General features: G+C 44.6%; 1 protein-coding gene across 1 annotated transcript in view; it reads left to right on the forward strand.

The window, feature by feature from the left end:
* PAPPA (pappalysin 1) overlaps positions 1–16,290 on the forward strand; it is a 279,871-nt gene that overhangs the window by 35,816 nt on the left and 227,765 nt on the right. The window contains exon 2 of the mRNA XM_049897266.1: positions 699–1,761. Within this exon, the coding sequence (XP_049753223.1) occupies positions 699–1,761 (1,063 nt within the window). The remainder of the gene's footprint in view (positions 1–698; positions 1,762–16,290) is intronic.

Consider the following 16,290-nt stretch of genomic DNA (forward strand, 5'->3'; position numbering starts at 1 on the left):
CCACGAGCTGCTCCACAGGAGAAAAATGTTGCAGTCTGCTTCTGCAAAGGTTACAGCCTTGGAAACCCTATGCGACAGTTCTAACCTGTCCTGTAGGGATGCCGTGAGTCAGAACTGACTAGATGGCAACGGGTCTGGTTTTTCTTGTTTTAATGGCAGATGTACACTGAAAGTTATGGGGAACTCAGTAGGGACTATCCTTCTAAGTGAGCATCTTCTATTCATTCTCATCTCCCTCTCCTTCTCCTCCTACCTGGCCTCATACATCATCTGATACTTAAAATACACTTTTAATGAGGAAGCCTTTTTCCCCATCCAATAGCTTTGTGTCAAAACCATCAGTATTCAAATTTTATTATTATCATTACGGTTGTTTCTTTTAAGCTGAAGTGACCAGTCTTTAAATAAAAGTTTTTCTTGTATACTGGACATTCAAAACCAATTAAAGTGAAACTACATGGATCCAAGGAGTGGTGAAGACCCCCAGAACTCAACTCCCTTGACCTTTCACTTCCCTTACCTTCACCTTGACCTTGGGGTGGTCCCAGAGGCACCTGTTAGTGACTGCTAGGCTTCCACATAGCATAGTTTCAAAACCATTGATCTAGAAAATTCTTGATGTAATATTTGACAGAGAAGAATACCCCCCTCATCTTCCATCCTTTATTTATTCATCTTTCTCTTTTGGGGCCACATAGGGCTGTATGACAAATGTTCTTATACCTCGCGTGACCGAGGATGGGTCGTGGGCATTCACACCGTCAGTGACCAAGGCAACCGAGACCCACGCTACTTTTTCTCCTTGAAGACAGACCGGGCCCGGCAGGTGACCACCATCAATGCCCACCGCAGCTACCTCCCAGGCCAGTGGGTGTACCTGGCTGCCACCTATGATGGGCGGCTGATGAAGCTCTATGTGAATGGTGCCCAAGTGGCGACATCTGGGGAGCAAGTGGGCGGCATCTTCAGCCCACTGACCCAGAAGTGTAAAGTGCTCATGCTGGGGGGCAGTGCTCTGAATCACAACTACCGGGGCTACATCGAGCACTTCAGTCTCTGGAAGGTGGCCAGGACTCAGCGGGAGATACTGTCTGACATGGAAATTCATGGCCTCCACACTTCTCTACCTCAGCTCCTCCTCCAGGAGAACTGGGACAATGTGAAGCGAACCTGGTCCCCCATGAAGGACGGCAGCAGCCCCCAAGTGGAACGCAGCAATGCCCACGGCTTCCTGCTGGACACGAGTTTGGAGCCCCCTCTGTGCGGGCAGACCTTGTGTGACAACACAGTGGTCATTGCCAGCTACAACCAGCTCCCACGTTTCCGCCGGCCCAAGGTGGTACGCTACCGTGTGATCAACCTCCATGACGACAGCCATGAGAACCCGACGGTGAGCCGCCAGCAGATTGACTTTCAGCACCAGCAGCTGGCTGAGGCCTTTAAACACTACAACATCTCTTGGGAGCTGGAGGTGCTGGAGGTCAGCAACTCCTCCCTCCGCCACCGCCTCATCCTGGCCAACTGTGACATCAGCAAGATCGGGGATGAGAACTGTGACCCGGAGTGTAACCACACACTGACTGGCCATGATGGAGGGGACTGCCGCAGTCTGCGCCACCCCGCCTTCATGAAGAAGCAACAGAATGGGGTATGTGACATGGACTGCAACTATGAGCGGTTCAACTTTGATGGCGGGGAGTGCTGTGACCCTGATATTACCGATGTCACCAAGACTTGCTTTGATCCTGACTCTCCACACAGGTAAGACCCTAGTGGGCATTCCGTCCAGTTGAGAGCTAATCTTGCTGTCCCCCATTTTATAAGCAAAGCACCTGAGGCCCATATGGTCAAGGGGATTTTCCAGTTCACAAAAGAGCTTAGTGACCCAGACAAGTCTATTACTCAAGTAATCATGGGGACTATATGCAAGCAAGATTCATGGGCTAAGGAGGAAGACTCAGAACCTTGCCTTCTCAGAGTGCTAACTTTAAGGAGGGTGGCATGAATTGAATGTAAATAGCTATCATGATATATGCAGTAGAGTGAGGTAGGTAATTGTTTAAATTAGTCAAAAATAAATAAAATTAAAAGTTCAGTTGCTGAGTCACACTAGCATATTTTAAGAGCTCACTAGCCGCTAGGAGCTACTATATTAGACAAGGAAATATAGAACATAGAACATTTCCATCATTGCAGAACATTCTATTGGATGGCACTGGTAGGGATTAGGAAACCCTGGTGGCACAGTGGTTAAGTGCTATGACGGCTAACCAAAATGTCTGCAGTTTGAATCTACTAGGCACTTCTCGGAAACTATATGAGGTAGTTCTACTCTGTCCTATAGGGTCGCTGTGAGTCGGAATCGACTAGATGGCAATGAGGGAGGGGTAGGGAATGAGCACTGGGGTCAGACAGCCTGGGTTCAGATCCCAGCTCTGCTACTTCCTTTCTTTGCTACCTGTCATAACCTCGGTTTTCTCATCTGTAAAATGGGAATAGTAATGGTACCTACTTTGCTGAGTTGCCACGAGGATCGTTCGAGAGGGACGTGTAAAGCACAGTCTCTCTTACAATTGCTAGTGCAAAATTAACTCTCAAACTTGTATAATGAAAGGTAGAGGGTGCTTTGTGTATGGAATGCCGCAGGAGAGCAAAGAGAAGAAGTTGACTTGCAGCTTGAATGTATCAGGGAAGCCTTCTTTGAAAGAGCTAGCATTTGAGCCAGGTCATCAAGAATAGATATAATCTGGACATCAGAGATTGGGTTGGGGAAGAAGGGAGGGCACACCAAGCAGAAGGCACTGCATATATACTGCTGAAAAGAGGATGAGACAGGGGCACTCTGTCTAATGACTCACTTAGCCTTTGTCATGGGCTTTCAACTGTAACTTGCAACCCTGGAGGGAACCCTAAAGGTGAACCCACGGAGGACCTTTTTTGGGTAGGAGACATGGAGGAACTTGTTTTAAGTCAGAGAGGCAGCCAGTATTCCACTCCCCTAGATTTTCCAGATTCATGCTTGGTTTTTCTGTTCTGTTCAACATGCAGTGCCCTGGACTTGCTGATGGCTCGAGCACATTTGCCGACCTCGGCAGGTTTTCTGCTGACTTTTCTCTTTGTGTCTTTCAAAAGAGCAAGGGCCTCCCATACACAGACAGAATACCTATGTGCAAAGGAATGACGATGCTGGCAGGAGAATGTCATGCCTGGCAGCAAGCCAGAACGCACGTCAGCTCAGCCTCCTGGCACCAGCCTGGCCCCTGGACTCTCACCTTGGCTCAGAGACATGAACAGGCCGTGTGAGAAGAAGCCCTCCTGTGTGGCCGGTCCCTTCCAGGTCCACATGCACTTTCATCTCTGCTCCCATTTGGGCCTTGCCAGAATTTGGCAAGGGAGGCAGTTCAGGGGTTAACGTTTGCTTTTGACAAATGGAGAAATAGAGAACCTTAGAGAGTGAAATGACTTGGCCAAGATCACCAGTCAAGGAAGTCATTAGTCTAAATAATAAATGTAAGTCTCCCAGATCAGTGCAGTGGGTGCTCCACTGAACTAGACTTCCAGAAGGGACCTGCGTGCCTGAGCAGAATAAGGGTGGGGAAAGGGTCAAGGCTGTGCATAGCTGGGAATCTTCATCCATTTATTCATTCATTCGTTCATTCATTCATGCAATAAATATTTATTCAGTACCTGCCAAGTGCCAGGATGGTGGATACCCTTATCCTATTTTACTGAAGGAAAGGTGAAGGGACTTACCCAAGTTCACCCAGCTAATAAATAGAATGCTTAGGTCTACTGAAGCTAAAACTCCCACTGAAGGGGGATATTTTTAAGCCCAAGGGATAATAAGAGGCAGAATTAAATACCATAGTGACAGGCAAGGCCACTTTACTAAAAGCCTTGAGAGACAACTGCTGAGTATGAAGATGTCAGGACCCGGGGAAGCTGGCCTTTCCGAGCACTGTGCTGGTGTGGAGGGGCCACAGGGCCACAGGTCCCAGATCCCTCACTAGCAGCAGACAATGCCAGCAGGCTCCAATGGCCCAGAATTTCTATGAGCTGCCGTGTGCCAGTGCTGTGACCACTCACGCCAGGGCCTGTTTGTTTGCTGGCTGGGAAAGCTGTGTGCCTGGATGAGCCTGTCAGACAATGGGCAGTCTCCTGATGGGGTGGGGTTACTGGGTTCTAGCCAAATCAGCTCTGCTTTGCACAGAGAAAAACCTGTAGAAGTTTGCAGAGAAGTATTCTCTTTGTGACTTTAAACAAATATAAGAGAGAAAGAGAGAGGGAGGGAAGGAGGGAGAGAAGGGAGGAGGGGAAGGGATAGGAAAGGGACAGGAGAATAGGGGAGGGAAAGGAAGAAAGGAAGGCCCCTATAACAGAAGCATGAAAATTAGACTGACATTATCTAGGTGATTTTTAACGAACAGCTGAACTTAATTCTCACCTAAGGCTCTTTTTTCTTTCTTTCATTCCTTCCTTCCTCTTCCCTCCCTTTCCTCCTTCACCCTTCCTCTCTCTCTCTCCTTATTTCTTTCATTTCTTTTTTCCTTCCTTCTGTCCTCCCTTCCTCCCCCCTTTTACATTTTTAATCGATAAAGACAACATTTAAATTACTGCTTCTCAAGCTATCTATGATGAAAGACCAGTTTTATTTTACTTTTTTTTCTTACACATTGGAAATCAATATCTTTGTAATATATAATGAAAACGAAATACTAGAAGAATGAAGTGCCTCAAGGGTGATACAGCAGTGTCAGGCTGCCCCAGGTTTCTGCTATCAATTTCTGTACTTATCTTGTCATGGACTGCTAAGAATCAGTTCATAGACTGCCTGCTTTGAGTAGCACTGAATGAAATTCATAATTCCCACGGTTTATAGAGCAGCTCCCTTGAATAAAAGAAGGCCCACGAGTAATGTAGCTGAGCACACTGACATCAGAGAAGTAGTGTTTTTTTTTTTTAACACATTTAAATGCTATTCTTTATCTAATAGTCCTTGGACCTCTTAGTCTGTGCTCTCAGGAGTGCACACTTTCTATAGGAAAATACCCAATCTCAGCAGAGGGCTTGCAGAAGACATCAAAATGGCGTAAATTGTCAGACCTGGAAACATTCTCAGAGACCATGATGTCTAACCCCATTGTCCCTCAGAGAGGAAAATTGAGGCCACAGCTCATACAGTCCGTTAGTGGTCAAGTGGAGAGAGAGGTTTCTGGCCCATTTTCTGCATGACCCAGCTTCCCCTTACTACCCTGATGTTCCTGTCAGCCACTGACACCTGCCACCTTGCATCTGCCCTCACTGCCTTCTTCACAACTATCCTCAGGGGTTTAGGATTGTGAAGTATTGAGTTACTGAGTTTGGAAGAGAATTGGCTAATAGCCTTGGGTTCCCATGAACCACTTCAGTAATGTTAGTGTTACATTGGAAGTAGGTTTTCCTGATTAAGAGGAAATAATAAGGATGTGGCCAACTTAGGATGCATAAAAAGGAGGGAAAAGGGACAGTGAGGGGGCTAGAAGCTGTGTCTTGTAAAACCATTTGAAGTTGTTTGGCCTGGACAAGAACATTTTCCCAGGGCCACAGACATTGTTTTCAAGTCTCTGAAGGCCTGTCCTGAGGAAATAGGATTCTATATGGTTTCCAAACCCTGGCAGGGGCCAGAGTGTTGCAATTACAGAAGGCAGCTTTGAGCTGAGTAACATGCTCTAGTGTCCAGTCAGAATTATCCTTCCAGGGGAGAGCTTCCCTGGGGGTGAGTGAACTCCCTGTCCACTGAGGCACACAAGCCAGCACTAATGACCATGCACAGTGAGGCTATAGCAGAGACTGCAGCACTGATGGAGAAGGTGGCCTTGATGGCCTTGGGGGTGAGCACTGCACAGCTCAACTTTTTGCTTATCTTATCCCAGGTCATTTTAAGTAATCATGTGGCTACTGTTTATATTTTCTTCAATAAGCATTTATTGGACAGCTACATTCTGCTAGCCTTTCTGTTACGCACTGGGAGTGCTGCAATGGATTGGGCACAATCTGCCATTGAGGGGCTTCCACTTTAGTGGGAGAGTCACATACAAACATAAGAAACTTTGGTCTGTGGTTTTTGAGGCACACAGTGGAAAACAGGGCACGTCTCCTGGAGGAGGTAAGATTGAGTTAGGCACTTTGGGAGGTAGAGAGACAGACTGTATCAGTTAGGGGTCTGGCAGGAAACAGATGGCACATTCAAACAGAATAATTGAGGAGAGTTTGCGGGGGGCGCTATTTACAATGGTGCAGCAGGATTCAAGACAACCAACAAGGTGGTGCTATATTCCAGAGCCAGCAACAGTGCAGAGCCATTTCCATCCTGGACCTGTAGGGGGAAGAGGAGAGAGTGGTTATGGAATCCAAAGAGAGTGGCTGTGTAGAGAGGGCTTGCTGGCAGGAGCTGTGGCTCTCAGTAAAGGGAGGCAGCCAGCTGGCCAGCCAGGAGAGTAAATCCCATGTTAGCACTCACTTCTGCCTTCCAATATCCTGCCAGTGCTTCCCATCGGGTAGACCAAATTGGAAGTCAGAAGCCAAAGAACCTGTTGATGCCACCCATAGAGGCTAGCCTCCGCCAGCACAGAGCAGGGTAGAGAGGGATAGGGAGTGGATCTAGAGGGGCAATCAGAACGTGTCCAGAATATAGAGAAAGACATCTCATGCAGAGTGCACAGCATAAGCAAGGGCAGTGGGTGGGTGAGGGCAGAGCAGGCACAGGGACTCAGGAGTCATGCCCCATGACTGGGATTCAGGTGATAAGCAGGAAAGGGCTCAGTTTATCTCATGGAAGACTCTAATATCAGGCTAAATCCTTTCTTCTTCAGTTCTTCCTTGACTCCTTTCCTTCCTCTCTCTCTCCTCCCCTCCTTTTCTTTCTTTCTTCTCTTGATAAATATTTGTTGAACACTTCCTCTGTGCCCTTTCGAAGCTCACCATCTAGTGAGTAAGACATACAAGTCAACACGCCATTGCAATAGCTGGTGATAAAGAAGTATGCACAGCATCAGCCAGGAGGAGCAGTCTGTGTGGGCAGTAAATTTTTTTCTATTGGACTGGCCAGTTAGAAAAAGACATTCCAGTGAACTTTGATCATTCTTTACAGAGATGGGTATGAGCCAGGTAGCCAGAACTTTATCTGCAGCCATTAGTGATGTCTACACACAAGTTAGAATGCACTCTGAATGCCTGTTTATAAGTAAAAGGGAAAACCTGGATGTTAGTAGAAGCCCCCAAACCAAAAAAAAAAAAAACAAACCCGTTGCCATCAAGTCGATTCTGACTCATAGCAACTCTATAGGACAGAGTAGAACTGCCTCACAGGGTTTCCAAGGAGTGCCTACTGGATTCAAACTGCCAGCCTTTTGGTTAGCAGCCATAGCTGTTAACCACTACACCACCAGGGTTTCCTAGAAGCCCCCAGTATCAGGAAATCTGGGTAACATTGACCCTCTGAATTGTAAGCACCCCCTGCTGTGAGAGGATATTGTAGCAAACCCACTGCGTTCCTATTTGAACCCCTTTCCCAACTGAGTTCTGGCACTGTTAGGTGAACTTCACCTTTGCCCATGAATATCTATTCATATTGAATAGAATGGATGGGGAAGAAAAAATAAATAAATAAAGATACTTCCCCAACATAGGGAGACATTTTCTTATATTTTTATTTTTTAATGAAATGGTAATTCCTCTGAGACCAGGCTATTATTTTTGGACCCAAGCTGACATTGCTGGAAGTCTTTGGAAATGACTACAATAAGTGAAGCTGCCTCCTTGACCCCTCTGCTGGCAGCTGTAGCCCTTCTCAGTCTCTTCCTGTAACCTCATGTCAAGGGCCGTTAAATGGTTTATCTTCATTCATTGGGATTTTCCAATTCTTTTGGGGATGATCTCATGGCACATGCACTCCCTAATCCCCCAGTTCCCTCCAAATCTGAAAAAGATGCATGTAATCAGGGCATGTCTGAGGAGAAATGAGTGGTCAAGTGGTCCAGGCCACCTCTTGCTATAGATGAGGAAACTGAGTTCCCAGAGAGGGGCAGGCACTGACCCAGGCCATACAGTGAGAGCGGGGATGAGCTAAGACCAACCAAGGGTCTCAATTTTCAGCCCTCAGCCATTCCAGTCATCCTACATTACCTTGATATCTCAGAAGCTGGAAATTTGGAACTTGGAAAGGTTATAGTTAGTATGGTCATATTCTTACTCATTATCTATATTTCACTAAGATGTCTTAGTATCCAAAGTATTGTGATAAATATTTGTAGGGCTCCAAGATATAATCTCTGCCTTCAAGGTGCTTTGTATTCTGTAGTTTATTGACATATTATCACAGTCATTCAAGAGATGGCAAGAAGGCAAATGGTTAATTTCCAAATAAATCATACAGACTATGTAAGGTTCACATGAGCTCTGAGATAAGGCAGGATCACTATGGTTTGGAGAAGCTGGGAAAGATTTTCTGGTGGAGAAGATATATAAACAGTCATCCAGCATTAACAGGCTTTGTAATGATAGAAAAGAGTTTGGTGGGCAGGCTAGACAGACGGTGTGATGGGAGTAAAGGGATTGAGGTGGAAACGTGTTGGGAGGGTGCGAGAAAGAAGTGAGTTGGTTCGGGCTTCATGAATGTTGTGGTTGCTAGCTGCTGTTGTCAGTCCTCAACACATGGTGACCCCATGTACAATGGAATGGAATACTACCCAGTCCTGTGCCATCCCCATGATTGGTTACAGATTGGACCTTTGTGATCCATAGGGTTTTCATTGGCTGACTTTCAGAAGTAGATCACCAGACCTTTTTTCCTAGTTCATCTGAGCCTGAAAGCTCTGCTGAAACCTGTTCAGCGTAATAGCAATGCACAAGCCTCTACTGTTGGATGGGCTGTGACTGCGCGTGAGGTGTATTGGCTAGGAATTGAACCCAAGTCTCCTGCGTGGAAGACGAGTCAAATATTCAACTACTGAACTACGAGTGTCCCCCCATGCAGGTAGAGGCCATGATTTGCTCATTAGGTTGTAGAGCTTAAAGAGTCGAATAGATATAAAATGAAAGAAGTGAGAGGATGAGTGGAAGGGAGGGGAAAGTGGGACTCACTACTTAGGGGACACTGAGCTTCTGTTAAGGGTGATGGGAAAATTTGGAAATGGATACTGGTAGTGGATTAATGTCATTGAATGGTACATGTGAAGAATGTTAAAAAGGCAGATGACTTGTTACATATATATTTACCATAATTAAAAAACAAAAGTCAGGGAAATGAGATTCTAGCCCTGGCTCTGCAGCTTCTTAGCTGTTCAGTCTTGGGCAAGCCTCTTAAGCTCTCTGAGCCTCTATTTCCACATCTATGGAAAGGGAACAACAGTAATACCTGACTGCCTAGATCACACGATTGCTGTGAGGATCACATAAAATAATATCTCAGAAAGAGTTCTGGGAAGAGTTAACCAGCATTCAGATGAAAGGAAATATTGTTATTTTTTTCAGTAACTGTTCATTCTTTTCCAGTAATCATGTAAAAGAAATTACTTGGAATTTTATAATCAGAATATCAGGGTTTATTTAACGTGACTAATATTCATTAAAGCAATAACAGGAGGCAGGTCTGGTGTAGTGGAAAAATTATGCGTGTTGGAGACTGACCAGGGTTTCAATCTTGGCTCCACTATTCATGAGCTGTCTGACCTTGGCACAATACTCACTAAGAGTCGCTGGTTTCTCATCTGTAAAAATTAGGTGATAACAGCTATCCTGTGACATGTCATGAAACGTCAGTGGAGTTGGCTGTGTGAAACACCTAGTATAGTGTCTGGCGCACAGTAGGTGCTGGGGAAGAGTTTGCTCCCCTCTCATTTGTACATATGGACACCCTCTCCTCCCAGTCAGCATTGTTTTGTGGAGAATGCCTTCCTTCAGGCCCATAAAACAGCCCTGGATGAAACTGCAGTATACAAACTGAGGGCATTTACCCAGATTGCTTTCATTCTTAAAATATTAACTTTTTTTTCAGGACTAGCCACAGAGTTGGTTTTTTTAAATAAAGACCACATAACTTATATCAAGCTCATTGAGTTTGCATGCTAGTTTATTTTGAAAATGACCCAAATGTCTAACTGTGTTAGAGAACACATTTCACACAGAACAATCTCAGGCAGTGGTGGAACTGGTCATCATTGGTGACGTGTCAGTTTGGTTGAAGTCTCTAGATTTTTTGACCATCTCCACCCCACTGTTCTATTCATGTGCAATTGAGCATAGATAACAAACACACGTACTCAGGCACACTTGTACACATGCTTCCGTTTTCTCTGGATTCATTCTGTGTTTTCCTTCATGCTTTTCTTCTGAACAAAGTTGTCCACCTTTACTCACAGGTTCCATGGGTGACCCTTGCGCACGTGTGATTTTGGTCTTTGAGAGCAGAATATAGGAATGAGTGGAGAGCAAGGGGAGAGCTGCTTGTGGCCCTTAAAGATGAGATTAATGAGGACCTCAAAACGATGATCCGTAAGAAAAAATGGAGGGTCAGTGCAGTCTAGTAAATAAATAAGAGTACAAGTTTTGGAGACTTTTAGAGTTTATTTGAATCAAGTCACTTACCAGTTCTGTGATCTTCCACTAGTCTCTTCCTTTGTCAAAGGCTCACTTGCCTCCTCTGTAAAATGGGAGAAGAAAGTAACACAGCCTACTGCATTGGGTGGTTTAGAGAATGCAGTGAAACAATCCATGGTCGACCCTTTAGAACAGTGCTTGGCACTCCAAGTAACAGTTGTTGTTACCGTTTGGGGATTCCCCATCTTTGGGAAATCTTCTGACCTCTTCCATGCACATCCCCTGATTCCTAACAGGTTGCCATTGAGTTGATTCCGACTCATCGCAACCCTGTAGGACAGAGTAGAACTGCCCCCATAGAGTTTCCGAGGAGTGCCAGGTGGATTCAAACTGCAGACCTTTTGGTTAGCAGCCATGGTAGCTCTTAACCACTACGCCACCAGGGTTCCCCTCCGCCCCCCAATTCCTAAACCCAACCCAGTGCCGTTGAGTCGATTCCGACTCATAGCGACCCTATAGGACAGAGAAGAACCACCCCATGGAGTTTCCAAGGAGCGCCTGGCAGATTCGAACTGCCTACCCTTTGGTTCGCAGCCATAGCACTTAATCACTACACCACCAGGGTTTCCAAAAAAAGGCGATAATGTCTCAATTCTGAGCCACCTCACTAAAACATTAGGGCTGGGCTGGAAGTTAGAGATTACCTAATCACTCTCCACTACCAAGGGCCCTTTTGTTATGTTGGCTCCCGCAGGTTCCATTTTTAAACAGATTTGTTTTATTCCAAACGTGCTGCGCTTATGAAGTGCTAATTTATTCATTTTTCCCTGGAAAAAAGTAGCATGCCGTGCTAGGTTTATGCCTTTCTAATAAAAACCAAAGATGTGTCTGGGACCCCAAGTTGGGGCTTCCTGAGTAGGTCACGTATGTCATAGAGAAGGAAACCAAAAACTAGAGGGTGACCATAATGTAGACAGGACCATGCTGAGCAGTATAAGAGGCAAAGCAAGGTGGCTCCTAGCTTGGGACTCTTGCCATAGCACTGCCCTGCCTCCTCAGCATTTACAGATGGAAGTTGGAACCCCATTGCTAGGACACCATAGAAAGACTCCCCAGCATGCCAGGATCTGAGGGGCTGGTCACCCCTTTTCTAGACATGTATTTTCGAGAGCTCAGTGCCCTGTTGAGGGCCCCAACGGGAGGCAGCTGGGTTTTTCCACCACTGGGTTTGGCCTATTCAGCACTCTCATTTTTCTCTCTCCATCCACTGGTGACACTGACCACTCATGACAGCCTTAGCACTCAGTCAAACACCCTTCCAGGTTAGGAAACAAAGCAGGTGGGGGTGGCAGTGAGGGTTGAATGGACTGACAACAGTACATTTTGTTTTAGTGAAGCACGTTTCTGTAAATTGATTACAACTCAGCTTGTACCCTCAAACTCACAGCTAGGTAGTTTTCCATCTCCTGAGAGGGAACCTCCACACTTCCTCTTTCACTTTCTGGAAACACAAAACTAGTGTGTGAATAACAGTGCACTTTGCTCACAGCTTTGTTTGTGTAAGTCTAACAAGCTCCATTTTTTGGAGGAATATTTCCTGTCTTTCTCCTTCCTCCTCTGATTCTCCTTCATTCTCTTTGCCAATTACTAGGTTGTTTTGGTGGTCTGATGATGTAGGGTGGAGGCAAGGGCACTGTCTCCATTTCAGGCTGCTGATGCTTTGTGATTCCAGCCCTTTGTGAGTTCAGATAGTCAGATGCAGCTCTTACTTAGCCTTGGGCTTGACTTCTCACTACTGAACTATTTTTATGGCCACAGAAGGCAGTGGTGACTACAACTCCACAGAAGCATGGAGTGTTTCAGAGCCTTATGGAGGATGGGAGAGAGACAGGAGGGAGAGCCCTTTCTTAGGAGGATGCCTGTGGCTTGGCAAATGGTGAGGGAGGAAGTGACTAGATTCTGCCAGTAACTTCTTGATTGATGTGAACTAAGTCACTTCCTTTATCTTGCCTCAAATTCTTCATCTGTCAAATGGAACAATTCTAAGGTTTGTTCCTTCTCAGTCATTCTCAAACCAGATCTTTTAATTCTGCTTTCAAGCTTACAGGTTTAGAGCTAGAATACAGATGGAGGACTTAGTATTTAAAAATTGCAAATAAAGACATGCCCTGACACAGGGGACAACCAGAGAAGTAAGAGACAGTAGCCCTTGCCCTCGAGGAATTTACTAGCCCCTTTACTTAATTGGGTATGATGGGTTTGGGGTAGCAATGAAGAAAGGATTATGCTCTAAAACAAGTTGAAAAAATCTTACATTACACAAGTCCCGACAGTGGCCCAGTGATGGTACCCCTGTACTTGGGCGGTCTGCATGTCTGCTATTTTATTTCCCCCAAGGCCCTGAATGTGGCATCCTCTTTCCAAAAATCAATTTGTAGTTAATTCTGCTTTCAACAGCCTGAAAAACCATGTCATGGTTTTCAGCACTATTTCTCCATATGTGAACTCTTTGATTGTCACATGACCCTTTTAGAGCTGTCTCTTTTTTAACCCCAGAAGACACCAAACCTTGGAGAAGTTACTAGACTTGTTCAAGGTCATCCGGAGACATCTATATATACTGTAGCAACTATACATTTTTAACTTTGGATAGATCTGTTACTTGCCTAAGGTTCAGTGATTGTATGAGGGCAGGGTCCAGACATTGCCATATTGACACATGATGTTGCAATTCGTGATTTATTCTTCCCAACCTTAATATTGTTCAGTTAGTCTTCACATTGGCTATATGATTTTCATGGCTAAAATCCAGGGCTGAACTACACAGGATGGTGACATGCTGCTTCTACCTAGAACATTGTGGCTGCTACAACTTATGAAATAGATGTGATTTGTCTTTATTTAATTGTGCCTCAAGTATAAGACAAGCCACGGGGCTGTCCTTGAACTGTGCGTATTCTGCTCAATGTGGTGAGTTGTATTATTTATCAGTTGTGGTTTTGATATTCCAAGAAGGAAGTTAGGTGGTGGGAAGAGAGGCCTTGGAGCTGCATGATTTAGTTGTGAAAGCAACAGTTTGGCATAAGATAGTCACATCACTGCTCTGGTACTTTTGAGTATACCATCACACTTCAGTTATTGCACATTTCTATTTAGCAGGAGATTCCACTTTTTTTTTTTTTTCCCACATAACTTAATGGCTGTCCTGAGAATAAGTAAACTCTGAGCACCCGGGGCTACCAAACCAAGGAAAGGTCTTATAGAAGTGACTCTTTATCCAACTGTTGGTGTGTATGTGTGTGTGTGTGTACCTATTATGCACCAAGCAAAGTGCTAGGTGCTGGAGGTACCACAAGGAATGGTGCAGAAGATGGGCATGATTCTGTCCTCATGGAATTTCATGCAGAAAGATAAGTAGCTAGTTGGATAAGTGCTGTTACTGTTGTTAGGTGCCATCGAGTCAACTCCTACTCATAGCACCCCTATGTACAACAGAACGAAACACTGCTCGGTCCTGTACCATTCTTACTGTCATTGTTATGCTTGAGCCCATTGTTGTAGCCACTGTGTCAGTCCATCTCGTTGAGGGTATTCCTCTTTTTTCACTGACCCTTTACTTTACCAAGCATGATGTCCTTCTCCAGGGACTGATCCCTCCTGATAACATGTCCAAAGTATGTGAGATACAGTCTCACTATCTCTCCTTGTAAGGAGCATTCTGGTTGTACTTCTTTCAGGACAGATTGTTCGTTCTTTTGGCAGTCCATGGTATATTCAATATTCTTCTCCAGTACCACTATTCAAAGGGTCAATTCTTCTTTGGTCTTCCTTATTCATTGTCCAGCTTTTACATGTGTATGAGGCGATTGAAAACACCATGGCTTAGGTCAGGCACACCTTAGTCTTCAGGATGACATCTTTGTTTGTCAACACTTTAAGTATGGAGAATTTTGGAGTGCTAAGGGAATGCAGAGAATGGGTACTCGACTGAGACATATGGGGTCAGAGTTGCTTCTAGGCTGAGTCCTGGAAGATGAGTTATGTTAACCAAGTGAGTGTAGCTCACTTGCCAGGAACCAGGTGTCCTAACACTTTGCCTGCTGCCCGACAATCTCTGAAAGCCATGTTCCCTAAGGCAAATGAGAAAAATAGAAGCATAGAAATGGGTAATTGCTATAGTAAAATGTATTAATCTTAAAGTAGCATCCATTATTCTGAAATTGTTTTATTCTTTCCTTTACTCCTGTACCCTTTATTTTATGATATGAGGGACATCATAAATGGTGTTGGTTTTTTTATGCTTGAATGACTTATTTATTCATGAAAATTAAATATTGGCACTCCCACCTTGATTTAAAAAAATGATTCGAATGTTTGACAACCTCTCTAATGGCCCACCCTCTTTCTCTAAAACAGTGTCTTCCTCTCCTCTGATCCAAATCCCCAGGAGGCTCAGTCCCATCCATCTCCTGGTCCTATCATTGTGCAGAAGGCCAGGATCACCTCCTGTCCCTCAGAGAGCATTAGGCCAGTGCCTTTCCTGGAGGTTGACCTTCTAGGCAATTCAGCGGAGAACACAGCCCAGGGAGACAAATCTCTTGCTGGGCCTGGGGTTTAGGGAAGCAATAAAAAGGACTTTGATGTGTAGCATCTGAGATATAGAGAAAATACTACAATAACCCAAGTCAGAAACTGGACCCATCATTTCAGCTCCTCTCGCTTACACCTCCACTCAGCATCAAATTGTTCTCCACACCTGAGTACTTCTACCTAGATATTCTTATGTTTGCCCCTTTTCTGCAAGCCACTGCAAATACCTTCCTCTCCACCTTTATCTTTCCTATAGTCCGTCTTCCAAATTCCCCTAGAAGGTTTTTTAGAAAATATGTTATATAATTTTCTTCTCCTCTGCAAAATCTGATGGGGTCTGCTTAGAGCTTTCAAGACCCTGTCTATGTCTATTCTCCATAACCTGGTATAAAATACCCTTCCTAATAAGGCCACTGATGCCTGCTCTAGCTGCATCTTGTGAAGTTCCTCACATTCCCAACTCTGCAGCTGTACCAGAGGACTTGCAGTTTCACACTCCTCTCATATTTTTTTAGGCTTTGGGGCTTGATGGAGCCTCTACCATTTCCCTCTCTCCTACACTTGATCCAATACCCAGCTGAAGTTTATTCTTCCTGTAATAACCTCAGTGATGTTTTAACCACCTTCGACTTTGTGTCAGCACCCCTTCTCTCATAACATATATCATAAGAGAAGAAAAGAGACCAATGGCTAAGAGTATGATCCTTACTATCCAATAGACTAAGGCCTTTATCTCACCTCTGACACCTATGAGCTGAGGATCCTTGGAAAAGTGGTGTCACCTCACGGAGCCTTGCTTGTTTCATCTGTAAATTGGGGATATTCATGGATTTTGTAAATATTAAAAGAGGTAATATTTTTAAAAATGTACTTCAACAGTCAGTGTGTAGTAAACTTCCCCCAATGGTAATATTATTATTATCACATTATATTATGATAACCTGACTACTTGCCTTCCTTCTTTTATGAAAGTGGTAACTGCTTGATAATGAAAATTATTTCTCTTTCATAATGTTTTGCCCAGTTCCTAACTTAGAGCATGGTATGTGATAGAATCTCAATAAATGTTGATGAATGAAAGAAGAAAAAAAAATGAATGAATGATTTGCAGAGAGCAAGTTTGGA

The sequence above is a fragment of the Elephas maximus genome, chromosome 9, assembly GCF_024166365.1.
Source record: "Elephas maximus indicus isolate mEleMax1 chromosome 9, mEleMax1 primary haplotype, whole genome shotgun sequence".
Lineage (NCBI taxonomy): Eukaryota > Metazoa > Chordata > Mammalia > Proboscidea > Elephantidae > Elephas > Elephas maximus.